At 50.9% G+C, this 26411-nt stretch overlaps 1 protein-coding gene and 1 long non-coding RNA gene across 3 annotated transcripts; both read left to right on the top strand.

Annotated features, from left to right (window-relative positions):
* Positions 1-26411, top strand: LOC125512804 (uncharacterized). The gene is made up of 3 exons (XR_015609364.1): positions 1-32; positions 148-320; positions 26219-26411. It is a non-coding gene; the product is annotated as an uncharacterized LOC125512804 (long non-coding RNA).
* Positions 9099-10955, top strand: LOC147964485 (uncharacterized). Of its 2 annotated transcripts, none has more exons than XM_087531125.1 (3): positions 9099-9672; positions 9773-9831; positions 10807-10955. In XM_087531125.1, the coding sequence occupies exons 1-3, from the start codon at positions 9217-9219 to the stop codon at positions 10886-10888; spliced, it is 597 nt and encodes a 198-aa protein (XP_087387251.1). In that variant the 5' UTR covers positions 9099-9216; the 3' UTR covers positions 10889-10955. The 2 variants fall into 2 exon arrangements, 1 of the variants encoding a protein (XP_087387251.1); XR_015609363.1 differs by lacking the exon at positions 10807-10955 and adding an exon at positions 10218-10776 and having other exon boundaries at positions 9585-9672; positions 9773-10054.

The raw sequence follows: 26411 nt of genomic DNA, 5'->3' as shown, positions 1-26411 counted from the left end.
CAAGGGAGGCAAATCTCTGATAGCTATTGTAGGTCAGTGTTTGATAATTTGTTTATTTGGCAAATAAATCTGTCGTTGTATGCTTATACTTCCACTGCTTCCCATCCACAATTATCCACATCGACTAATATGACTATTTTCGTACAGTCTTGCTCTCGATGCCATATCAGATTGACTATGCATACGCGGGAAGACACCTAGCGGACTGTAGACCTTCCTTTCTATCGGCTGGATCTTCAGCAGCAGAAGACAGTGCTGCTTCCAGCCTCACCTCGTTCCGCTGGTGTTTGTTTTACCGTTGCCCCACCCTGCCTACCCAGGTACCCAACAAATCATTATCATTAGTACTGGTTATTGTTGACTAGACAACTTTCAGAATTTGAATTGTAAGGGTCACATTACAGAGCAAGTAGCAGAAGCAATAATGGCTTACATCTCTCAGTTGTGTTCTTTCCTTTGAGAATTGAGGTTCCAATTCCAATGAACAAATAGCTCCACATTTGGTGTTATGAGGAATAGTAGATATCTTAATGGTGGCAATTGTCGGTGTTCTGGGAACGGGGGTCCCCAGACTAGCCTGCCTGCGGCGTGGCTCAAGTGGGGGCACAGCGCGGCCCCTCTTCATCAACTCAAGCTCAAGACCCTCGCGAGGTGCCAAGCCTCGCGGGGCGAACGATAGGAAGCTTCCTCAGAGGCAGCCTCATCAGGCAGGCTCGTGAGGAGGAGGAGAGATCAAGGCAGGGGCACCTCGCGAGGAGCCCGTGACGCAAGCCATGACGATCGAGACCAGGCGGGCGTCGGCCTGCGCAGTGTCCTTGTTTCCCCTTTGGTGCAAAGGGGGCAAGCACAGGCCAAGGCATCAGGCAAAGGTTACCCTTCCGATGCAACGAGACCAAGACTAGCCGAGCGGCAGGACGGAGGTCACCGTGGAGCCCAAGACGGCGTCATCACCAGTGCTTTTGGCAGCCAAAGACCACCTTTGGTCAGGATAACTTGTACTAGATGTTCCCCTTCAAAATGGCCAACTGTTGGCGCCCTTTCCGCTCATTATTTGGGGAGAGGCCCAAGGCCTCTATAAATAGAGCGAGCCACCACAGAGTAGAGGCAGCTAGATCTAATCGGATAGAGAGACCAAGTAGAACACACCGCACCAGCTCAAGAACACCCCTCGCGAGGCTGTTCTTCCTCTGTACTGTTCATCTTCAGCCCCTGAGGCAATCCACCACACCACACACTGGAGTAGGGTATCACACCACAACGGTGGCCCGAACCAGTATAAATCTCGTGTGCTTTGCGTTGTTCATCGTTTCCAGCTTACATCGCACGAGGAGATCGGATGTAGATCGTTAGGGGAGAGATCTCGGCGCGCACCCCAGTGTTCGAACCTCAAGGGTCTGCCGGAACCCGAAATCCGACATTTGGCGCGCCAGGTAGGGGTGCGCCGTGTTGGAAATATGCCCTAGAGGCAATAATAAATTTGTTATTATTATTATATTTCATTGTTCATGATAATCGTTTATTATCCATGCTAGAATTGTATTGATAGGAAACTCAGATACATGTGTGGATAAATAGACAACACCATGTCCCTAGTAAGCCTCTAGTTGACTAGCTCATTGATCAATAGATGGTTACGGTTTCCTGACCACGGACATTGGATGTCGTTGATAACGGGATCACATCACTAGGAGAATGATGTGATGGACAAGACCCAATCCTAAGCCTAGCACAAGATCGTGTAGTTCGTTTTCTAAAGCTTTTCTAATGTCAAGTATCATTTCCTTAGACCATGAGATTGTGCAACTCCCGGATACCGTAGGAGTGCTTTGGGTGTGCCAAACGTCACAACATAACTGGGTGGCTATAAAGGTACACTACAGGTATCTCTGAAAGTGTTTGTTGGGTTGGCACGAATCGAGACTGGGATTTGTCACTCTGTGTAAACGGAGAGGTATCTCTGGGCCCACTCGGTAGGACATCATCATAATGTGCACAATGTGATCAAGGAGTTGATCACAGGATGATGTGTTACGGAACGAGTAAAGAGACTTGCTGGTAACGAGATTGAACAAGGTATCGGGATACCGACGATCGAATCTCGGGAAAGTATCATACCGATGGACAAAGGGAATTGTATACGGGATTGATTGAATCCTTAACATCGTGGTTCATCCGATGAGATCATCATGGAGCATGTGGGAGCCAACATGGGTATCCAGATCCCGCTGTTGGTTATTGACCGGAGAGTTGTCTCGGCCATGTCTGCATGACTCCCGAGCCCGTAGGGTCTACACACTTAAGGTTTGATGATGCTAGGGTTATAGGGAATAGATATACGTGGTTACCAAATGTTGTTCGGAGTCCTGGATGAGATCCCGGACGTCATGAGGAGTTCCGGAATGGTCCGGAGGTAAAGATTTATATATGGGAAGTCATCATACGGTCACCAAAATAATTCGGGGGTTACCGGTATTGTACCGGGACCACTGGAGGGGTTCCGGGGGTCCACCGGGAGGGTCCACCTGCCCCGGAGGGCCTTATGGGCTGTGTGTGGAGAGGGACCAGCCCCTTAGTGGGCTGGGCGCCTCCCCCCTAGGGCCCATGCACCTAGGGTTTGGGGGAACCCTAAAGGGGGGGCGCCCCCCTTGCCTTGGGGGGCAAGGCAACCCCCCTGGCCGCCGCCCCCTCCTCAGATTGGATTTGAGGGGGTCGGCCCCCCTCTCCCTTGCCCCTATATATATGTGCGGGGTGGGAGGGCAGCCGCACCCTAGTTCTGGCGCAGCCCTCCCCCTCTCCCAAGTCCTCCTCCTCTCCCGCGGTGCTTGGCGAAGCCCTGCAGGATTGCCACGCTCCTCCTTCACCACCACGCCGTCGTGCTGCTGCTGGATGGAGTCTTCCCCAACCTCTCCTTCTCCCCTTGCTGGATCAAGGCGTAGGAGACGTCACCGGGCTGCACGTGTGTTGAACGCAGAGGTGCCGTGGTTCGGCGCTTAGATCGGAATCAACCGTGATCTGAATCGCTATGAGTACGACTCCTTCATCCGCGTTCTTGCAACGCTTCCACTTAGCGATCTACAAGGGTATGTAGATGCACTCTCCTTCCCCTCGTTGCTAGATTACTCCATAGATTGATCTTGGTGATGTGTAGAAAATTTTAAATTTCTGCTACAATCCCCAACGGTGGCATCATGAGCTAGGTCTATGCGTAGTTTCTATGCACGAGTAGAACACAAGTTGTTGTGGGCGTCAATTTTGTCAATTTGCTTGCCGTTACTAGTCTTATCTTGATTCGGCGGCATCGTGGGATGAAGCGGCCCGGACCGACCTTACACGTACTCTTACGTGAGACTGGTTCCACCGACTGACATGCACTAGTTGCATAAGGTGGCTAGCGGGTGTCTGTCTCTCCCACTTTAGTTGGATCGGATTCGATGAAAAGGGTCCTTATGAAGGGTAAATAGAAATTGGCATATCACGTTGTGTTTTTCGCGTAGGTAAGAAACGTTCTTGCTAGAAACCTATAGCAGCCACATAAAAACTTGCAACAACAATTAGAGGACGTCTAACTTGTTTTTGCAGCATATGCCTTGTGATGTGATATGGCCAAAAGGATGTGATGAATGATATATGTGATGTATGAGATTGATCATGTTCTTGTAATAGGAATCACGACTTGCATGTCGATGAGTATGACAACCGGCAGGAGCCATAGGAGTTTTCTTAATTTATTTATGACCTGCATGTCAACATAAATGTCATGTAATTACTTTAGTTTATTGCTAAAGCGTTAGCCATAGTAGTAGAAGTAACAGATGACGAGACAACTTCAAGAAGACACGATGATGGAGATCATGATGACGGAGATCATGATGATGGAGATCATGGTGTCATGCCGGTGACAACGATGATCATGGAGCCCCGAAGATGGAGATCAAAAGGAGCAAAAATGATATTGGCCATATCATGTCACTATTTGATTGCATGTGATGTTTATCATGTTTTACATCTTATTTGCTTAGAACGATGGTAGCTTAAATAAGATGATCCCTCACTAAAATTTCACGAAAAGTGTTCCCCCTAACTGAGCACCGTTGCGAAGGTTCATTGTTTCGAAGCACCACGTGATGATCGGGTGTGATAGATTCTAACGTTTGAATACAACGGGTGTTGACGAGCCTAGCATGTACAGACATGGCCTCGGGACACATGCGAAACACTTAGGTTAACTTGACGAGCCTAGCATGTACAGACATGGCCTCGGAACACGGAAGACCGAAAGGTCGAACATGAGTCGTATAGGAGATACGATCAACATGAGATATTCACCATTGATGACTAGTCCGTCTCACGTGATGATCAGACACGGCCTAGTCGATTCGGATCATGTTTCACTTAGATGACTAGAGGGATGTCTATCTGAGTGGGAGTTCATTAAACAATTTGATTAGATGAACTCAATTATCATGAACATAGTCTAAATTGTCTTTGCAAATATGTTGTAGATAAATAGCTCACGTTGTAGCTCCCTGTTTCAATACGTTCCTAGAGCAAGATTAAGTTGAAAGATATTGTAAGCAATGATGCGGACTAGGTCCGTAGTCCAAGGAGTGTCCTCACTTCTACACAAAAGGCTTACGTCTTTGATGCACCGCTCGATGTGCAAACCCCTACAACGTCGTCTGTGGATGTTGTGAACACCTGTCAGACACATCCTGATGACTACTTGATAGTTTAGTGCACCATACTTTCCGGCTTAGAATCGGGATTCCAATGACGTTTTGAACGCCATAGAACATATGAGATGTTCCAAGAGCTGAAATTGGGATTTCAGGCTCATGCCCGTGTTGAGAGGTGTGAGACCTCTGACAAGTTCTTTTGCCAACAAGATGGAGGAGAATAGCTCAGCTAGTGAGCTTGTGCTCAGAATGTCTGGGTGCTACAATCACTTAAATCAAGTGGGAGTTAAACTTCCAGATAAGATAGTGATTGATAGAGTTCTCTAGCCACTATCACTGAGCTACTAGATCTTCGTGATGAACTATGACATGCAAGGGATGGAGTTGATCACGGAGCTATTCGCGGTGCTTAAGACCGCAAAAGGTAGAAATCAAGAAGGAGCATCAAGTGTTGATGGTTTGACAAGACCACTGGTTTCAAGAAGGGCAAGGGCTAGAAGGGAAACTTCATGGATGGCAAACCAGTTGCTGCTCCAGTGAAGGAACCCAAGGTTGAACCCAAACCCGAGACTAAATGCTTTTATTGTAAGGGGAACGGTCACTGGTAGCGGAATTACCCCAAATGCATGGTAGATAAGAAGGTTGGCAACTTCAACAAAGTATATACGTGTTATTAATGTGTACCTCACTAGTACTCCTGGTAGCACCTGGGTATTGGATACCGGTTCAGTTGCTATTATTGGTGACTTGAAGCAAAAGCTACGGACTAAACGGAGACTGGCTAAGGGCGAGGTGACGATGTGTGTTGGAAGTGTTTCCAAAGTTGATGAGATCACCATCGCACGCTCCATCTGCCTTCGGGATTAGTATTGAACCTAGATAAATGTTATCAGGTGTCTACGTTGAGCATGAATATGATTAGATCATGTTCATTGCAATACGGTCATTCATTTAAGTTAGAGAATAATGGTTATTCTGTTTACATGAATAATACCTTTCATGGTCATGCACCCTATGTGAAAGGTTCATTGAATCTCGATCGTGGTAATACACATGTTCACGCCAAAAGATGTAGAGTTAATAATGATAGTACCACTTTCTCATGGCATTGCCGCTTAGGTCATATTGGCGTAAGATGCATGAAGAAACTCCATGTCGATGGATGTTTGGAGTCACTTGATTTTGAATCACTTGACACATGCGAGCCATGCCTCATGGGCAGGATGACTAAGACCCCGTTTTCAAGTACAATGAAACGGGCAAGTGACTTGATGGAAATCATGCATGCTGATGCGTGTGATCCAATGAGAATTGAAGCATGCGGTGGATATCGCTATTTTCTCATCTTCACTGACGATTTAGGTAGATATAGGTATATCTACTTAATGAAGCACAAGTCTGAAATGTTTGAAAAGTTCAAGCGATTTTAGAGTGAAGTTAATAATCATCATAACAATAAGATCATGTTCCTACAATCTGATCAAAAAGGGATTTTCTGAGTTATGAGTTTGGCAATCACTTAAGACATTGTGGAATTGTTTCACAGTTGAAGCCAACTGGAACACCACAAGGTAGTGGTGTGTCCGGACGTCGTAATCGAACCCTATGAGATATGTTGCGATCTATGATGTCTCTTACCAATCTACCGTTTTCATTTTGAGGTTATGCGTTAGAGACAGCTGCATTCACTTTAGATAGGACACCATCTAAGTCCGTTGAGATGACGTTGTATGAACATTGGTTTGGCAAGAAACCAAAGTTGTCGTTTCTTAATGTTTGGGGCTGCGATGCTTAAGGCTTCAGCCGGAGAAGCTCGAACCCAAAGCGGACAAACACATCTTCATAGGATACCCAAAGGTGACAGTAGGGTATATCTTCTACCTCAGATCCGAGGGAAAATTGTTTGTCACTAAGAACGGGTCCTTTCTCGAGAAGGAGTTTCTCTCAAAAGAATTGAGTGGGAGGAAGATAGAACTTGATGAGGTTGTCGAACCTTAACTTCAACCAGAGAGTGATGCAACACAGAAAGATGTTTTCTGTGGCGCCTACGTCTGTTGAATAGGAAGTTAATGATAGTGATCATGAAGCTTCGGATCAAGTTGCTATCGAACCTCGTAGGTCGACAAGGATATGTCCTACTCCTAAGTGGTACGGTAATCCTGTCTTAGATATCATGTTGTTAGACAACAATGAACCTACGAGCTATGGAGAAGCGATGGTGGGCCCCTATTCCGACAAATGCTTAGAAGCCATGAAATCCGAGATAGGATCCATATAACAGAACAAAGTATGGACTTTGGTGGAGTTGCCCGATGATCGGCAAGCCATTGAGATAAATGGATCTTTAAGAAGAAGACGGACGTGGGCGGTAATGTTACCGTCTATGAAGCTCGACTTGTGGGAAAGAGTCTTTTCACAAGTTCAAGGAGTTGACTACGATGAGAATTTCTCACCCGTAGCGATGCTTAAGTCCGTCGGAATCATGTTACCATTAGCTGTATTTTTCGATTATGAAATCTTACAGATGGATGTCAAAACAAGTTTTCTTACCAGTTTTCGTAAGAAAAGTTGTATGTGATATAATAAAAGGTTTTGTCAATCCTAAGGATGCTAAAAGGTATGCTGGCTCCAGTAATCCTTCTATGGACTAGAGCAAGCATCCCGGAATTGGAATATTTGTTTTGATGGAGTGATCAAAGCTTTTAGGTTTATACAATGTTTGTTAAAAACTTGTATTTACAAGAAAGTGAGTGGGAGCACTACAACATTTCTGATAAGTATATGTGGATGACATATTGTAGATCCGAAATAATGTAGAATTTCTGGAAAGCATAAACGGTTGTTTGAAGAGTGTTTTTCAAAGGAAGACCTGGATAAAGCTGCTTACATATTGGGCATCAAGATCTATAGAGATAGATCAAGACGCCCGATGATACTTTCAAAGAACGCACACCTTGACATGTTTTTGAAGGAGTTCAAAATAGATCAGTTAAAGAAGGGGTTATTACCTGAGTTGTAAGGTGTGAAGTTGAGTAAGACTCAAAGATTGACCATGACAGAAGAAAGAGGAAGGACAAAGGTCGTCCCCTATGCTCTTGTCATAGGCCCTATACGGTATGCCATGCTGAGTACCGCAACTGATGTGTGCCTTGTCAGATGTCTGGCAAGAGGGTACAAAGGTGATCTAGGTTTGGATCACCAGATAGCAGTCAAAATTATCCTTAGAGGAATAAAGAAATGTTTCTCGGTTATGGAGGTGATACAGAGTTCGACATAAAGAGTTACGTCGATGCAAGTTTAACACCTATCTGGATAGCTCTGAGTAGAGATACCGGATACGTATAATGGAGCAATAATTTGCAATAGCTCCAAGTGGAACGTGGTAGCAGCATATACGATATGACATAAAGTTTTGCGAAATACATAGGGATCTGAATATGGCAAGACCCATTGACTACAACCTCTCTCACAAGCATAACATGATCAAACCCAGAACTCATTAAGTGTTAATCACATAGTGATGTGAACTAGATTATTGAGTCTAGTAAACTTTTTGGATGTTGGTCACATGGCGATGTGACCTGTGAGTGTTAATCACATGGCGATGTCAACTAGATTATTGACTCTAGTGCAAGTGCGAGACTGTTGGAAATATGCCCTAGAGCCAATAATAAATTAGTTATTATTATTATTATTATATTTCATTATTCATGATAATCGTTTATTATCCATGCTAGAATTGTATTGATAGGAAACTCAGATACATGTGTGGATAAATAGACAACACCATGTCCCTAGTAAGACTCTAGTTGACTAGATCGTTGATCAATAGATGGTTACGGTTTCCTGACCATGGAGATTGGATGTCGTTGATAACGGGATCACATCATTAGGAGAATGATGTGATGGACAAGACCCAATCCTAAGCCTAGCACCAGATCGTGTAGTTCGTTTGCTAAAGCTTTTCTAATGTCAAGTATCATTTCCTTAGACCATGAGATTGTGCAACTCCCGGATACTGTAGGAGTGCTTTGGGTGTGCCAAACGTCACAACGTAACTGGGTGGCTATAAAGGTACACTACAGGTATCTCCGAAAGTGTCTGTTGGGTTGGCACGAATCGAGACTGGGATTTGTCACTCCGTGTAAACGGAGAGGTATCTCTGGGCCCACTCGGTAGGACATCATCATAATGTGCACAATCTCTACTTCTCTACTACTAATCTCTATCTCTACTACTAATAAACAATCAAACATAAATTTTTTTAAACGCACCCCATAAATATACACGAACCCATTACTACCGCAGGATTAGGCCCATTAAACTTAATCCAACCGCTAGGCTTCATCTAATCCGTTCTACGTGTGCATTTAGCAATTTATGTTGGCTGACCATACTCCACCATCCGCTACCTCTCTTCCGTGATTAGCGCCGACCTTCGCTACCTCTCCCGTGATTAGCGCCGACCTTCTCCACTCAATCCCTCCCGGTAGAAACCCTTCCGCCGCTACTATGCAAGCTATCACCGAGGACGCACGAGATGCCTGTCGTCACCACGGACACGAGCCACGATGGGGAGAGACCGAGAGAGGGAGAGGTGGCCAGCCATGGTAAGGTGTCGTTCATCCGGCGAGCATGGAGAAATTGGGACGGGAGGAAACAAAGAAGCCCCCACGCGCCCATGCCCACCACTGGAACCGTCGCCCCGCACCAGATGCCTACACGGATGGTGGCCGAGCGGAGGAGGGGGAGGCCGAAGTGCTCGCCGTCCCCTTCCGCAGTTCGGCGCTACCAGCACGCTGAAGGGGGTCCCCAGCACAGACCGGATCCCCGTCTATGGTCGGACGCTTCGACCTCCTGGGTAGGCATGGCAAGTCCCGCATCCGCGTCTGACACCGTCCCGCCGCGGCCGAAGGCCACCTCTTCGCCGAGTGGAGCGTCGCTGTCAGTGTCGTCTCCGACTGCCATCGTCGTCACCGACTCCATCAAGAACACCGTATGCCCCCCTCTCTCCCCGTGCCCCGTGGTTCTCTCCCCCGGTGCTCCCTGTCCTGGTTCCTTGATTGATTTGCCATGGCTTTTGTTTGCTTTGTCAGGTGTATGTGAAGGCAAGGAGTGTTTCCTGGGAAGGCATTTCACCTCACTATACCCACAGGTAGGTTCCTCCCCACACACCCGCCGCCGCCTCATGTCCATCTCGCTGCACCCTTCCCATTATGGTGTTTCACTTTCACGTCTCTCCTCTGAGGCACGGGCGTAGCGAGGCGCGATGGCCACTGTGCGGCGTGCGCGGCTCGGAGGGCTGAGGGAGCACGGGGTTAATGGCCAGAGGGAGTGCAGCGGCCGGAGGTGAAGGGCGAGCGCGAACTGCGGTCGAGGTTCGTGTGTGGTATGGACGAGCTGTCGGTTGGCTGAATGCGTGGTGCAGAGGCAGTAGTAGCAGACACGAGCTGTTTACGCTGCTTTTCTCTGTATTTTTCCTCCACAGAGGCAGTAGCAGGGTCAGGGACAGGACCAACAAATCTCTCTGAATTTTTGCAGGTCCATACTTGCATTCCCCCCTGTTTTTTTGTGTCAACTAGCTGCCATCTATTCGCCAACATGTGCTGTTGTGCGCAAGATTTAGTTATCGTAGTGCGCACACCATGTGCTTGTGTTGCTATTGTGAGGCCATGGTGGAGGAGGGGGTGGCCCTGTTCTATGGCGGCGCCGTCGGGGAGAGGCTGGTGGAGGACGTGCAGATTGCGGTGACTCAACTGAGACAGGCAATAAGCATCGGATTATACATCGTATTCGGAGCTATAGCTTTTAATATTAATGTATTTTCAAAGTTGCTAGCCTATGCTTATATGGGGAGCTACAGCTTGTAGATGTATTCAGAATGATTTTCACGAAGTTGTGACATTGTCTAACAATTTGACATTTGCTCACTAGGAATTGAATGAAAACATCTACTAAGAAATTAAATGTGTATACAAGTGAGCATTCATCTCCTTCTTTATGTTCTCTTCCGAAATGTGTTTTTTAAGCTTATCAATTTCGTCAGTATAGTTGGAGAGTTAGTTTATGTGCTTATTCCCAGTTGACTATGCCCAATTCACTTAACATGATTTTTGGATTCAATTTTCAGAAATAACTCATATGAAGAACTGAGGCTTTGGTGTGGTCATTGGCCTCCTGAACTACCAAGCTGTAAATCTTCAGGTATTTAGATAGGTTGATACGAGGATTTGCTTTCAAATGCACCAAGTAAAACATATATATATATATATATATATATATATATATATATATATATATATATATATATATATATATATATATGCTGGAGCCAGATCTTTGATTCATGGTGATTTGTGTTGATTAATGACTAAATGCAAAATGAAGCTAGGTACTTGTGTCCATAGCAAGACATTAATTTGTCTCCTTCTCTAAAATATGTGTTTTATACTCTTGTGATGTACTTCATACAGAGGTTGTTCATGCCATATGACATGGAGAAGCTTGGATCATATTAGTATAGTTGTGATCTGTGTACAGTTCATTTGCAGTTCATTTTTACACATCTTGTTTGAAGCACCGCGGCAATTACATACAACACATTTCGTAAATTGATGTGAACTATGTAAATGACAATAGAACATTATATTTTCTTGTTATCATCCTTTCGTCACACATACACTTCATTGTTATACGGTATAATGTGAATGTCATGACGAACTAACATCTCACTTATGTGGCTTTCTGTATGCTTTATATAAATAATGACGTGCAGTGAAGAAGTCTTTTCAGAAGGTCAACAATTCATATTCAATAGTTATCACGGACCACACATGATAATTTTTCAGTTTGTATTTTTTCAGCCCTCTTTAGTTGTTGGCAGGGAACATTGTGATTAGTTTGCATGATATATCAGCTGCGAGGACTTGAGAAAATCTTGTTAGAGTGGCAACAATGTTTCGAGATAGGAAATAACCATAAACAATATATATCCTTCTATTATGCAATAGCATCAAACTTGAGAGAAGATGGCATGGATAATTTGATTAAGCGCGGCTGCTAGATGCACAAGATGAGAACAACGGTGGGTGAGCATCAACAAGTAATTTCTAGGTGTTTCCTATGTTTCAAAATTTGCCTGCCTTTCAGGTGGTACTTTTTTTATTTGTGATATATTTCATGACTGTATCTCTGGTTGTGTAGTTCTTATTTGTGGCTCCCTTTCTATTTTTTCCTTTTTTTGTAATGTCAATGGATGTCAAGTAATCTATGTTTGATTTACGATATATTTGTAATGAGAGCTCCAAGAATCGGTGAGATTTATCGAGTGTACTCACATTGAAGAGTGTTATTGGTACTATAATGAATTGTTGTTGGCTAATTTTGGTGCATGGCGTGCGATAGGCGTGGGCCAAGTGATGATCGGATTAGCCGCCCCGGCAGCCATTGGATGGCAAAAATGATGAGATTTCGGAAGGAAGAGGGGACCAAGGAGTGGTGGTGAAATCAACATGCAACATGATTATAATAGGGAGGTGTGCTGCCATGGGCACCCTCTTTGTGACAAAGGAGACGAGGGAGAGAGAAATGTGTGTAGGAGATCTATGCTAAAGAGAAAATATGGGGAACGAGCAATGGGAGGGCTTCACTTGGGCACGTGTAGTGCAGGAATGTCGATATACACAAGCGATGCTATACGTTAGGTGATGCCAAGCGTTTCCCTTGCAACACATGGCATCCATGGGTAGACTCATGGAAGGACCGCTGTAAGAGGTTTACTTCAACAAGTGTGATTGCGCCCATAAGAAAGAAACAAGTATGATTGTAATAATCACTCTACCCACGAGGCTACGAGCACTACAAGGAAGAAACTCGGATGTTTGGAAGAGGGCGGTGATAATATAAAAATGTTTCAACTTTTTTAAACACGGTACACACGCAAATGTTCATATACATGCGCGTACACTCACCCCTATGAACGCACACACGCACACCCTACCCCTATGAACACCTCCGAAAGATTGAGCCGGCATATCATCTTGAAATTTACGAAGTCAACGTAGGCACCTCGTTATCGACGGGAACGTCTTCTCCCACTGAGTGCACATCGTCGGAAATCCTGAAATAAATCCAGGAATAAATACGAGCACCAGGATTTGAACCCTGGTGGGCTGGGGATACCACAGTCCCTCTAACACCTGAGCAGCAATACCAAGATGGTCTATTTTGACACACGACAATGAAACCTTAACCATGAAGTGGTAAACAATTACGTAATTACGTGCATTGCACGTGCAAGCTTACTAGTGTGATCAAGGAGTTGATCACGGGATGATGTGTTATGGAACGAGTAAAGAGACTTGCCGGTAACGAGATTGAGCAAGGTATCGGGATACCGACGATCGAATCTCGGGCAAGTATCGTATCGATGGACAAAGGGAATTGTATACGGTATTGATTGAATCCTTGACATCGTGGTTCATCCGATGAGATCATCGTGGAGCATGTGGGAGCCAACATGGGTATCCAGATCCCGCTGTTGGTTATTGACTGGAGAGTTGTCTCGGCCATGTCTGTATGACTCCCGAGCCCGTAAGGTCTACACACTTAAGGTTCGATGATGCTAGGGTTATAGGGAATAGATATATGTGGTTACCGAATGTTGTTCGGAGTCCCGGATGAGATCCCGGACGTCACGAGGAGTTCCGGAATGGTCTGTAGGTAAAGATTTATATATGGGAAGTCATCATACGGTCACCGGAATAATTCGGGGGTTACCGGTATTGTACCGGGACCAATAGAGGGGTTCCGGGGGTCCACCGGGAGGGTCCACCTGCCCCAGAGGGCCCTATGGGCTGTGTGTGGAGAGGGACCAGCCCCTTAGTGGGCTGGGCGCCTCCCCCCTAGGGCCCATGCGCCTAGGGTTTGGGGGAACCCTAAAGGGGGGCGCCCCCCTTGCCTTGGGGGGCAAGGCAACCCCCCTGGCCGCCACCCCCTCCTCAGAATGGATCTGAGGGGGCCGGCCCCCCTCTCCCTTGCCCCTATATATATGTGGGGGGTGGGAGGGCAGCCGCACCCTAGTTCTGGCGCAGCCCTCCCCCTCTCCCAAGTCCTCCTCCTCTCCCGCGGTGCTTGGTGAAGCCCTGCAGGATTGCCACGCTCCTCCTTCACCACCACGCGCGTCGTGCTACTGCTGGATGGAGTCTTCCCCAACCTCTCCTTCTCCCCTTGCTGGATCAAGGCGTAGGAGACGTCACCAGGCTGCACGTGTGTTAAACGCGGAGGTGCCGTGGTTCGGCGCTTAGATTGGAATCAACCGCGATCTGAATCGCTACGAGTATGACTCCTTCATCCACGTTCTTGCAACGCTTCCGCTTAGCGATCTACAAGGGTATGTAGATGCACTCTCCTTCCCCTCGTTGCTAGATTACTCCATAGATTGATCTTGGTGATGCGTAGAAAATTTTAAATTTCTGCTACGATCCCCGAAATCCGACATTTGGCGCGCCAGGTAGGGGTGCACCGGAGTTCTCCCTCCCGACCACCTGCTCTCCACCAACATCGCGTTCCGCCTTCATGGCGGGCAACGCGCCGCCCTCTCCGGCTATAGATGTCGGCACTGGGGTCAGGGGGCTCCAGGCCTTGGCCCCCGCCTTGCGACAGGTGCAGTGGCCGTGCAAGTTCAAGCCCGAGATGCCACCGCGCTACAATGGCGCAACGGACCCGCTGGTCTTTTTGCTGGCGTACGAGGAGGTCGTCCTCAGAGCCGGGGCCGATGACCGGGTGATGGCCAACTGGTTACCCATGGCCCTCACCGGCATCCCGTGCATGTGGCTCCTCCACCTGTCGACGGCTTCTATGACCTCCTTGGAGGAGCTGCGCGACCTTTTCCTCGCTCGTTTTGCTGCACCAGCGCCGCCCGTCGTCGCAGCTCTCCTGGGTGGCTCCCAAGCACCACCCTCGAGCCATCACGTCAAGCCGTTCACCCGCCGGATCAGTACCACCTCCAAGCGTCGAGAAGCCCCCCCCGGGCTGGGCGGCGCCCGAGGCCGATCTGACCTTCGACTCGGATGATCACCCCTTCAACCACATCGGTTCGGGCGCGCTCCAGATGTTGTGCACCCCCACCATCTGCCAAGTGGCCGTCACCAAGACCCTCATCGACGGTGGTGCCGGCCTCAACGTGCTCTCGGTGGAGGCCTTCAGCCTCCTCCACGTGCCGCTGGAACGGCTCCGGCCCAGCAAGCCTTTCTTGGGTGTCGGAGTCGGCTCCACCGCCTCCTTGGGACAGACCCACCTCCCAGTGACCTTCGGCACCTATGACAACTTCCGCACGGAGCTGATCTAATTCGACATCTGTCAGGACCCCGATTCCAAGTCACGTCGATCTAGCCGGTAACACCTCATATCACTTTGCGGCCTCACGCACGGTATTCCCACGGGTGTCGCCTTACCATGGCCCGGGACCGTTTGCGCCTTTTGGCTCACGTATATGATAATGTCGCTAGCATCCATATGACAGAGAACCCGGGCCGACATGGCTAGTCGTGAACCCAAAGCGGCACTAACCTATGGGGACAGGCATACATGAATCACATCGAGCATGTCGGTCAGTAGCGTGTGAATCCGGGCTTTAGCGCTGGGCTAACAGGACTCCGGATGTCACCGCATGACATTTCCCCGAAGGGACAGACACAGGAACGAAGTGAAACACATGCCGGCCAGTCAAGTGATCTGAGCAGTAGTGCTGGGCTAGCAGGACTCCAGTGAACCGGGCTGTAGTGGACTACTATGGCTCAAGGAAGCACTGGACTACATTTCCCCATAAGAGAGGCTGCCAAGGATAAACAACTAGATTGTCGGATCCCACACATACCAAGCATTTCAATCATACACACAATATGATCGATATGTGTAAATACAACATGGCATCACAACATAACTCTACGACTCAAAGTATTTATTCATTAGGCTCCGAGGAGCGAGATATTACAAACATGGGTCTTATGACCCAACATACAGAGCACACAAGCAACAAGCACATGCGGAAGCTTAACTTGTCTGAGTACAGACAACTACAAATGAAGAAGGCTGAGAAGCCTGACTATCTACCAGATCCTGCCAAGGGCACAAGATCGTAGCTAAGGTATCAAGCTAAACGTCGAAGTCCACGCGGAACTACTAGCGAGACTGACGTCTCTCTGCAAAACATAAAATAGGAAAACGTGAGTACAAATGTACCCAGCAAGACTTACATCAGAAGTAGCTACATATGCATCGGTATCAACAAGGGGGGGTGGTGGAGTTTAACTGCAGCAAGCCAGCTTTGACTCAGTGGCTAACCTGAACTACGACTGCAAGCAACTCTTTTGAGGTGGCGCACACGAGTCCACATATTCACCATTCAATACACCACTATGGATCCACTCCCGTCTCCCTACGAGAAAGCCATCCATAGCACTCACACTTATCTTGCGAGTTTTAGAGTATCCACTTTCACTTATCTATGAACTGTTATAGGCAACCCAGAAGTCCATTACCACGGACGCGGCTATTCGAATAGATGATGTTAACCCTGCAGGGGTGTACTAATTCACACATGCCCTCACCACTTACCGTCGTTTACACGACATGTACTCGGCAACCTTCAAGCGGAAGCCCAACGAGGGTGTCGGCCACGGCCTACCTAAACACTTAAGTCTCTAGTCCAGGTTTATCGCCTATCCAGGTTCCATCCGCAGGGAGTCCGGCCGAAGTTTCCACATACGGCCCCGAACGATGTGAACAGGGTTCCCGAGACACCAAACGGGCGCCCGGTACACCGTGCCACGGTGTATCTACCGCAACATAGCCCACCCCTAGGGTCAGCGCTATGCACGGCCGCCAACACATAACCTACAAACACCAGAAACTATTTGTAACTCCTGGACAGAGTACTAGGGTGATTAAGAAGCCGAGAGGGTCCATTGGTTTCGGGCCCAATGCGTGGTAGTAACTGTTTCATGGATCACAAACACAGAACTCAGTTCCTGAGGACGGCTTCAATGAGACAACCCACCATGTACTCCTACATGGCCTCTCACCGCTACCTTTAGCAAATCGTGTTCACGCACTTAGCCCTCAACAGTAGGACATGTTTACACACCTCCGATTCATCCCCGATGAATCAGAACTGACTCAACTCTAAGTAGTAGCAGGCATGACAAACAAACAATAATGAGTAGGCACATCAGGGCTCAAACAACTCCTACTCATGCTAGTGGGTTTCATCTATTTACTGTGGCAATGGCAGGTCATGCAGAGGAAAGGGGTTCAACTACCGCAGCATGTAATAGTTAAATCATTGTTGTCCTAATGCGGTAAAATAGAGCAGGAGCGAGAGAGTGTGATTGTATCGGAATGAACAAGGGGATTTTGCTTGCCTGGCACTTCTGAAGATAGCACTGAGTCTTCATCAGTGTCAACGATCACAACGTCGAAACAACGTCTATCGAGAGGGGACAAATACCGGCAAGAGAGAAAGAAACACAATCAATGCAATGCACAATATGATGCATGATCATGACATGTCAATATGCTGTGGTTTGAGCTAATGCATCTGGCAACATGTTAAATGGAGTTGGTTTGAACCCTAGGTTCAAATTCAAATTCAAACTATGAATTCAAATAGTGCATTATCATGTTTTGGACTAAACAGTGAGGTTAAGTTGTCCAAACATGCATGAAAATGCCATTTCAGATTCCTTGGATTTTTCTGATCATTTTTCATATATAATTTATTTCATTTGGAGTTACGGTTGAATTTCTATGAATTTTAGAAGTTTATACTAATTCTGGAATTTTCAGAATTATTTTTAATCCAGAAAACGAATAACTGCGTCAGCAATGCGTAAGCATGACATGAGCGGGTCAAAGGGCTGGTCCAAGTCAAACCTGACAGTGGGGTCCACACGTCAGTGACACAGTTAACTAATAAGGTTAATTAAAATTAAACTAAACCTAACCTAGTTTAGTTAAGGCATGGACCCACATGTCAGAGGCTAATTAACTAACTAAATAATTAGCACCAACCTGGGTTAATTAGCAGGGCTGGCCCCATGCGTCAGTGACCCAGGGTGGTCAAACCCTGGTCAGACGGGGTCAAACCCCCGGTCAGCCGGGGCTAAACCACCGGCGTTTAGCCGCCGGCGATGACCAGACGCGGCGGAGGCCGTGGGAATGGGCTCTGGGGCCCCGTTCGCAGCGTGGTTGGGCTCGTTCGAGAGCCCAGACCAGCGCGCGTCGGATGGTAGCGCCAGCCAGGCCTGGGGCGGCTGGAGGCGACGGCGGGGAGCTCGACCGCGGCGGCCGGAGCTCGGGCGTGCTCGGGTTCGGCGCTGGGATGCACAACAGGGGTGTGGAGAGGGGCTACGGCCTCCTGGGAGTGTGGCAAACGCGGTGACGCGCTCAGTTTCGAGCCCGCATTGCTGTGGCCACGACGACGGCGTCGCCGGCGGAGCAGAGTGCTCAGGCTCGGTGGAGATGGCGGCTAGGGGGCGCAACCGAGGCGTAGAGGAGGGGGGTTAGGGGCAGGGGCTCACGGTGGATGCAGAGGTGGCCTCGGCGTGCTCGGGGAAGCACCGGAGTGAGCGGGGCGGCGAGAGGCATCACCGGTGGACAAAGGTTGAAGAAGACCTCGAAGGCGACGCTGCAGGGCTTCCGGCGGGGCGTGGTTCGGTGAGGGGGTCGAGGACGACGTCGCAGAACTCGTGGGCACAACAGAGGGGCGAGGGGGTAGCTGTGGCCGTGGTGGTTCTCGTTGGCGGCGGCGGCCGCGTTCGGTGGTGCGAGGGAGAGAGACAGGGGAGGGGATGAGCACGGGGGGGGGGGGGAGGGGGAGGAGTGAGAGGGCCGGGGGGTGCGTGGCCGTCTCCGTGGCGCTGGAAGAGAGCCTCAGGGGCGCGAGGTAGGCAGGGAGGAGGTGGCGGCCTCAGCGCGCGCCGTGCCCGCCTTCGCCTCTGCCTACTGGCAGAGGTTGAAGATGACTGGCACTGGCTAGCTGGGCTGGGCCGGCTGGAGGAGCTGGGCCACTACAGTAACAGGCCAGGTGGGCTTTGCCAGGTAGGTTCCTCTCTTTCTAATTCTGTTTCTGTTTTCTATTTTTCTGTAATTGTTTTGACTTAATTAAAATGCTTAGGCATTTTCTAAAACCCTGAAAATAATTGTGGGCTCTGTATGGAATATTTCCAACAGCCCTCACTTAAGTTCAGAATTATTTGGACATTTAATATATTATATAGCATTTTATTGTCCAAATGCAAATACGTATGAATTAACTACAAAATCCAGAAATGTCCTAGAAATGTGTGCATCATTTTTGGAAGAAGTTTTCACCCATTCGAAAATTGATGAACTTTTCTAAAAGCCATTTTGGGTAGATGGAAAAGATTTAATTTGACCCTAGTTGTATTTCACTTGCTGCTAGGGTTTATCAGTCCCCATTTCAAAATTAATAGAATTTAGACATGATGCATGGAGGCTAATGCAAAGGCAGGCAAGGCCTGAACTGGGGCTGTGACAACATCGCCCCCATCAGCCTCCCTTACAACGCCATCCTCGGCTATCCGGCCTTGGCCCGGTTCATGGCAGCAATTCACCCGGCGTACAACCTCATGAAGATGCCCGGGAGCAGCGGCATCCTTACCGTGTCAGGAGACACAAGGGTTGCGCTGCATGCGCTCTAGCTTGCTTTCAGGACAGTCGCGGTGGCGCAGCCCGCCAGCGCCGACGCCCTTGAGCCCAAGGGGGCTGCGCCTGCTAAAAAGAAGCAGTTGTTCACCCAAGACAAGTCGGAAACCAAGCAGGTACCGGTCGACGAGGACGGGTCCACTGATGCCACCTTCACCATAGGAGCCAACCTCGAGCCAGAGCAGGAGAAGGCCCTAGTGAGGTTCCTGCGCGCGAACGAGAAGGTGTTCGCGTGGGAACCTGATCAGTTAGCAAGGGTCTCGAGGAGCGCATGACCTCAACGTGTGCCCCAACGTGCGCCCCATGAAGCAGAAGGCGAGGCGACATTCCACCGAGAAACAAGCTTTCATCGTTCAAGAGACCCGGAAACTGGAAGCGGCAGGGGTTATCCGCGATGTCCGCTACCCTGATTGGCTGGCTAATCCGGTCGTTGTCCCAAAAAAGGGAGGAAAGGAGCGCATGTGTGTCGACTTCACCAACCACAACAAGGCTTGCCCGCAGGACCCATTTCCGCTCCCCTGCGTTGACCAGATAGTCGACTCCACCGTAGAGTGTGACCTATTGTGCTTCCTAGATTCCTTCTCGGGCTATCACCAGATCAAGATGGCGGTAGAAGACGTGGAAAAGACGGCTTTCCTGACCCCGTGTGGAGTGTACTGCTATACGTGCATGCCATTTGGGTTGCGCAACGCAGGCACAACCTTTCAGCGGCTGATGCACATCACCTTGGGCCGGCAGCTCGGGAGGAATGCTGAAGCTTACGTCGACGATGTTGTGGTCAAGTCTCGGGAGGCAAAAACCCTGATACAGGACCTGGAAGAGACTTTTGCGAGCCTCAACGAAGTGGACCTGAGGCTCAACCCGGAGAACTGCGTGTTTGGAGTCCCCTCGGGCAAGCTCCTTGGTTTCCTGGTGTCCCATAGGGGCATCGAGGCCAACCCAGAGAAGGTCAAAGCAGTCAAAGACATGAGTCCACCAAGGACCCTCAGAGAAATGCAGAAGCTCACCGGGCGTGTGACCACGCTAGGGCGCTTCATCTCCAAGCTGGGAGAACGAGCGCTGCCCTTCTTCAAGCTGATGAAGAAGAGGGGCCCCTTCGAATGGACTGAAGAGGCTGACAGGGCATTCCAAGATCTCAAGAGGTACCTTACCAGCCCACCGGTGATGGTAGCTCCGCGTCCTCAGGAGCCCCTGGTGCTCTACCTTGTGGCCACCCCCTACTCCGCTAGCGTGGCCCTGGTGGCGGTTAGGGAGGAGCGCCGAGCCATGGCCGCATCGACCGCCTGAACTGAAGCAGAGAAGAGCCAGGAGGGCCTCGCGAAGGCCGCGACCGCAGCCGGAGAGGAAAAAGCCGCAGCAGGAGAGCGCACCCGGAGAAGGAGAGGCCCCATCAAGCGACCAAGCGCTGGGGGCTCCCTCATCTCACGAGGTGTCTCGGCCTCAGGAGGATGCAAGCTGCGCCAGCACCCTCAACCTCGTCGAGCATCCCGTATACTTTGTCAGCACGGTGCTACAGGACGCAAGGGCGCGGTACCCCATGCCTCAAAAACTCCTCCTCGCGCTATTAGTGGCCTCATGCAAGCTGCGGCACTACTTCCAAGGCCATCCCATCAAAGTCGTCTCAGCATACCCCTTGGAAAGAGTGCTCAGGAGCCCAAACTCAGCTGGAAGAGTCGCCGAATGGAACATCAAACTACAAGCGTTCCAGCTAGAATTCATTACGACCAGAGTCATCAAGGGAGCAGCACTCGCAGATTTCATGGCGGAATGGACAGAGGCACCGGGTGTCGAAGCAGGCGAGGACCGATCTCTTTCCCCGGGAAGCGAGGCCCCGGATGGCTAGGTCATGTACTTCGACGGGGCATTCTCCCGGCACGGCGCGGGAGTTGGAGCAGTGCTCATATCCCCTACTCAGGACAAACTCTACTACACCGTACAACTCTGTTTCCAGCACGAGGAAAAGGTCTCCAACAACATAGCAGAGTATGAAGGCCTGATAGCCAGCCTGAAAGCCGCAGCCGCCCTAGGGGTAAAGCGCCTCATCATCAAGGGCGATTCGCAGATCCTCGTCAACTTCTCCAACAAGGTATACGAACCGAAGGACGAGGACGTGGAAGCCTACCACGCTGAGGTTCGCAAGATGGAGAAGCAATTCTGGGGGCTGGAGTTGTAGCATGTGCCTCGAGGCACCAATCAGGAGGCTGATGACATCGCCAAGAGGGCATCTAGGCGGCTGCCTCAGGAGCCTGGCGTCTTCGAGGAGCGGCTCTTCAAACCCTCGGCGGTGCCCTCATTGTCGAGCACGGCGCAACCAAGGGAGGGGCTCCCCCAGCCGCCTACTTTAGGAGCTCCGGTCTGCGGCCCAGCCTCAGGGGCACGCCTGCTCCTGATGTTGGAGCACCAGGAAGGATGCTAGATCGCAGAGCTCAAGAGTTACCTGATACAAGGGACCCTGCCGAAGAACGAGGAGGAGGCGGAGCGTGTAGCACGGCAGGCCACTGCTTACTGCATAAGGGATGGAGAGCTCTACCGGAAGCGACCGAATGATGTGTCCCTGCATTGCATCTCCAGAGAGCAAGGGAAGGAGCTGCTGGCAGACATACACGGCGGAGACTGTGGGCACCATTCATCATCACGAACTCTCATCGGCAAGGCATTCCGTAGTGGATTCTACTGGCCCACGGCACTCAGCGACGCCGTTGAGTTGGTGAAGGCTTGCGAGGCCTGCCAGTTTCACGCTAAGGAAATCCACCAGCCTACGGGGGGTCTATAGACTATACCCCTCTCATGGCCATTCGCAGTTTGGGGGCTGGACATTCTGGGCCCGTTTCCTCGGGCGCCAGGGGGGCTATCGCTACCTCTACGTCGCCGTGGACAAATTCACCAAGTGGGCTGAGGTGGACGCTCACAATCCCGGCAGGCTCCGCAGTCAAGTTCATCAAGGGCCTCGTGAGCCAATTTGGGGTGCCTAACCGCATCATCACCGACAACAGTTCGCAATTCACCAGTAATCTCTTCAAAACATACTGTGCTAACCTTGGAACGCAGATATGCTACGCTTCTGTAGCGCACCCCCGGAGCAATGGCCAGGCCGAACGAGCCAACGCGGAGGTCCTGAGGGGCCTCAAGGTCAGGACCTTCAAGAAGAAGTTGGAGGCATGTGGCAGGGGCTGGTACGACGAGCTCCAGTCCGTGCTGTGGTCAATCCGCACAACTGTGACCAAGCCGACTGGCGAGACCCCGTTCTTCCTCGTCTACAGAGCAGAGGATGTTCTCCCTCACGAGGTCAGGCGTCATTCCACACGGGTCCTGGCATTCGACGAGACGCAGCAGGACGCCATGCGGGGGACGGATCTCGTGTTGGGGGAGGAACGCCGTCGAGAAGCTGCACTGCGAGCGGCAAGGTATCAATAGGCGCTGCGATGATACCATTGCCGCAACATCCACCCCAGAACTCTTGAGGTAGGGGATCTCATTCTCAGACGGGTCCTCTCCAGGGAGGGGCTGCACAAGCTCTCTCCCATGTGGGAGGGCCCGTTCAAGGTTGTTCATGTTTCCAGGCCTGGCTCGGCGCGCTTGGAGACCATGGAGGGGGTACCCATCCAGAACGCGTGGAACATTCAACATCTCCGGAGGTTCTATCCCTGAGCGAGGCCTAGCATTTTGGGAAAGGCCGGGTGCCTATGAAGAAGGCCAATGCCTGTGAAGCTGCCGCGTTTTGGGAAAGGCCCGGTGCCTGTGAAGAAGGCCAATGCCTGTGAAGCTACCACGTTTTGGGAAAGGCCCGGTGCCTGTGAAGAAGGTTAATGCCTGTGAAGCTGCCGCGTTTGGGGAAAGGCCCGGTGCCTGTGAAGAAGGCAAACGCCTGTGAAGCTCGTCGCCCGTGACACTCTCATGTAATAATGAGTGGGGCTGTACACGCCCCGGAGTCTCCGGAGTGCCGCCCTTGGGCCTCGGGGGCTCCCACCGACGCCCAGTGGCAGCACTTAGCTCCACGCTGGTGAGAAGACGTCGAAGACTAGAATAGGTGTCGGACGCGGCTTTTTCATTTGATTTCTGCAGTTGGCTTGTTTATTCCCATTTGAGGTTTTATTGGAGCTGTTGCCGTTCCCAACTTGTGACTCTTTACCTTTTTCACTCGCTTGCCTCGCTTTCTCTCGCACAAGTCTCGCGAGGGAGGTTCGCGGGCGCCCTCGCGAGTGTTTTCTGCCCCGATCGTTTGGAACTTTCCTCTCCGAGTCCACTGCGGGAGCACCCCTCCCGGTCCGTGCCCCACGGGCATCGCGACACGGGCGCAGGGCCTGGGCCAATCGCCCCCACAACCAAGACTGAAAGCCACCCCTCCTACTAATCCTTGCAGGGCATGAAGCGCACGGCAAGGCCACGGCCTCGGGAGGCGAGGACCTTGTCAAGCCCCACCGAGCTAAAATAATCCCCGCACATGGGCGCACGGCGCGGAAACATAGCGCAGAAATAGTGGAAACAGCGTGATGGTTAATAGCAACAGTTCTAACACGCCCCCGCGGGGCCCTATACTACCTTCTGTTTCTGCGCAGGAAAAGGAGAAAAACAAAATGGGCGCGACTCGTCTGGCACCAACCCACAGCGAGAGTTCGAGCTGCTCCTGAGGCTCAAGCAGATCCCTTCTCTCGCTTCACCGGGGCGCGACGGCGGGCTGACCCGCTACCTTCACCCAGGCGAGCGCGGCGGCGCGGGGGCTGGTCATGGCCACCGCTGGAGGAGCTGCTGCCTGAGAGGGAGCCGCCGAAGCTTGGCGAACCCCGAGCACCGCCGCCTGTACGCCTGTCGCCGTCTTCATCCCGGTCGGTACCGGGGCTGGGCAGGCGGCCGCGGTCATCATCTTCGGGGCAGCACCCAGCACGGCGACCATCTTCCCCGAACACCCTCACATAGAGGGTGGTGTCACCATCGAACTTGAAGTGCAGGGTGCACCGCCGGCTCAGGCCGCGCGCGCGGGCAAATGTTTGCCAGCCGCGGGTCAAGGCCCCGCTCCTAGAAGCAGAGACCTCCAGCGAAGCCCAGGAGGCCCTGCTGCACCAGCCATCTGCCTGGAGCCAGAAGCCGCACCGGGCGCTGGCCAGCAATTCATCTATGAAGAAACGGGGGAGCTAGAGCCAGGTGCTGGTCGGGTGCGTCGACCATACGACGAACCCCGGCAGCACCTCCGCCGAGCGAAAGCGCGGCCTGGGGGGCCGCGCGGTCACGACGTGCCTCCCCTCGGCAGCCGGGCGTTCACCACTGCGCACGGCGCCGCCTCCATGGCCGCGGGAAGCCACTGCGGGGACCACGGGATGCTTGCGAGGGCGCCCCCGGCTACGCTTGGTCAGGGGGGAGTCAGGCCCTGCCTGGCGGGCCTTTCCTTTCTCTGTGGCCGAGAATCTCTTCGGAGCCATGGGAACGGCGAGTAGCCAAGAAGAAGGAAAGGAGTAGCAGGAAGGGATGGACTGAAGGGGCTCACGTAGTCCCGTACTTATAGTCGGAGAAGGCCAACCGTCGAGCACCACGATCGCAGGTAATCATGACCCATTTCTCTGCATGCAGGGACTTGTCAAGTCGTGCGGTTGCCGAGGCATCGTGGGAAGCGCAGACGCCCACGTCCCATCAATCGCCACGCGGCGCCCAAGGCCGCAGGCTATTGGGGGCCCGCGGCGCTTCACGCTTGCCCCTTCGCTTCTCTGCTAAGCCAAGCCCGCACGCGCCTTGGGCCCGGGGGCTACTGTCGGCATTCTGGGAACGGGGGTCCCCAGACTTGCCTACCTGCGGCCTGCGGCGTGGCTCAAGTGGGGGCCCAGCGCGGCCCATCTTCACCAACTCAAGCTCAAGACCCTCGCGAGCGGCCAAGCCTCATGGGGCGGACGATAGGAAGCTTCCTTAGAGGCAGCCTCATCAGGCAGGCTCGCGAGGAGGCGGAGAGATCAAGGCAGGGGCACCTCGCGAGGAGCCCGTGATGCAAGCCATGACGATCGAGACCAGGCGGGCGCCAGGCGGGCGTTGGACTGCGTAGTGTCCTTGTTTCCCCTTTGGTGCAAAGGTGGCAAGCACAGGCCAAGGCATCAGGCAAAGGTTACCCTTCCGGCGCAACGAGACCAAGACCAGCCGAGCGGTAGGACGGAGGTCACCATGGAGCCCAAGACGGCGTCATCACCAATGCTTTTGGCAGCCGAAGACCACCTTTGGTCAGGATAACTTGTACTAGATGTTCCCCTTCAAAATGGCCAATTGTTGGCGCCCTTCCCGCTCATTATTTGGGGAGAGGCCTAGGGCCTCTATAAATAGAGCGAGCCACCATAGAGTAGAGGCAGCTAGATCTAATCGGATAGAGAGACCAAGTAGAACACACCGCACCAGCTCAAGAACACCCCTCGCGAGGCTGTTCTTCCTCTGTACTGTTCATCTTCAGCCCCTGAGGCAATCCACCACACCACACACTGGAGTAGTGTATTACACCACAACGGTGGCCCGAACCAGTATAAATCTCATGTGCTTTGCGTTGTTCATCATTTCCAACTTACATTGCACAAGGAGATCAGACGTAGATCAGTAGGGGAGAGATCTCCGCGCGCACCCCAGTGTTCGAACCTCAAGGGTCTGCCGGAACCCGAAATCCGACAGCAATATTTCTTGTTGTGGCTTTATTTTATTAGAGTTTAAAGTTTAAAACTTGCTTGGTTGAGGCTTAGATTGCCTCTTTTACCATTTTTCTTCATTCTGGGGATATCAGCCACAGTTGACAGTCATGCACGGGCTTTTCTTTAATTCTTCTATATACATGTGGCAATAAGGGGTTCATGCAGGTGCACAGGGTCAAGGGCTCACACCTTCCGGTGACCTACCTGCATGTAGGTGAAACCTACATCCTCTCTTTTCTCATTGGTGTTTAATCTGTTGTCCTAACGTAATGCTCTGAAATTGTACCATGATGTGCAAGTTTAACAGTTAGTGGAATGAAGTACTATTTAAATAAATACACATACATGATTAGTACTT

Source organism: Triticum urartu, chromosome 6A (assembly GCF_056163025.1).
Source record: "Triticum urartu cultivar PI428250 chromosome 6A, HENAU_Tu73, whole genome shotgun sequence".
Lineage (NCBI taxonomy): Eukaryota > Viridiplantae > Streptophyta > Magnoliopsida > Poales > Poaceae > Triticum > Triticum urartu.
This window is presented reverse-complemented; position numbering and strand designations above follow the sequence as displayed.

What these genes read in the sequence shown, in the direction of transcription:
- LOC147964485 (XM_087531125.1), top strand. Translation starts at nt 9,217, where the DNA reads ATGCCTGTCGTCACCACGGACACGAGCCACGATGGGGAGAGACCGAGA. An exon ending in CCGACTCCATCAAGAACACC is followed by an intron (nt 9,673 to 9,772) that starts GTATGCCCCCCT and finishes TTGCTTTGTCAG; the next exon opens with GTGTATGTGAAGGCAAGGAG. An exon ending in TCACCTCACTATACCCACAG is followed by an intron (nt 9,832 to 10,806) that starts GTAGGTTCCTCC and finishes TTCAATTTTCAG; the next exon opens with AAATAACTCATATGAAGAAC.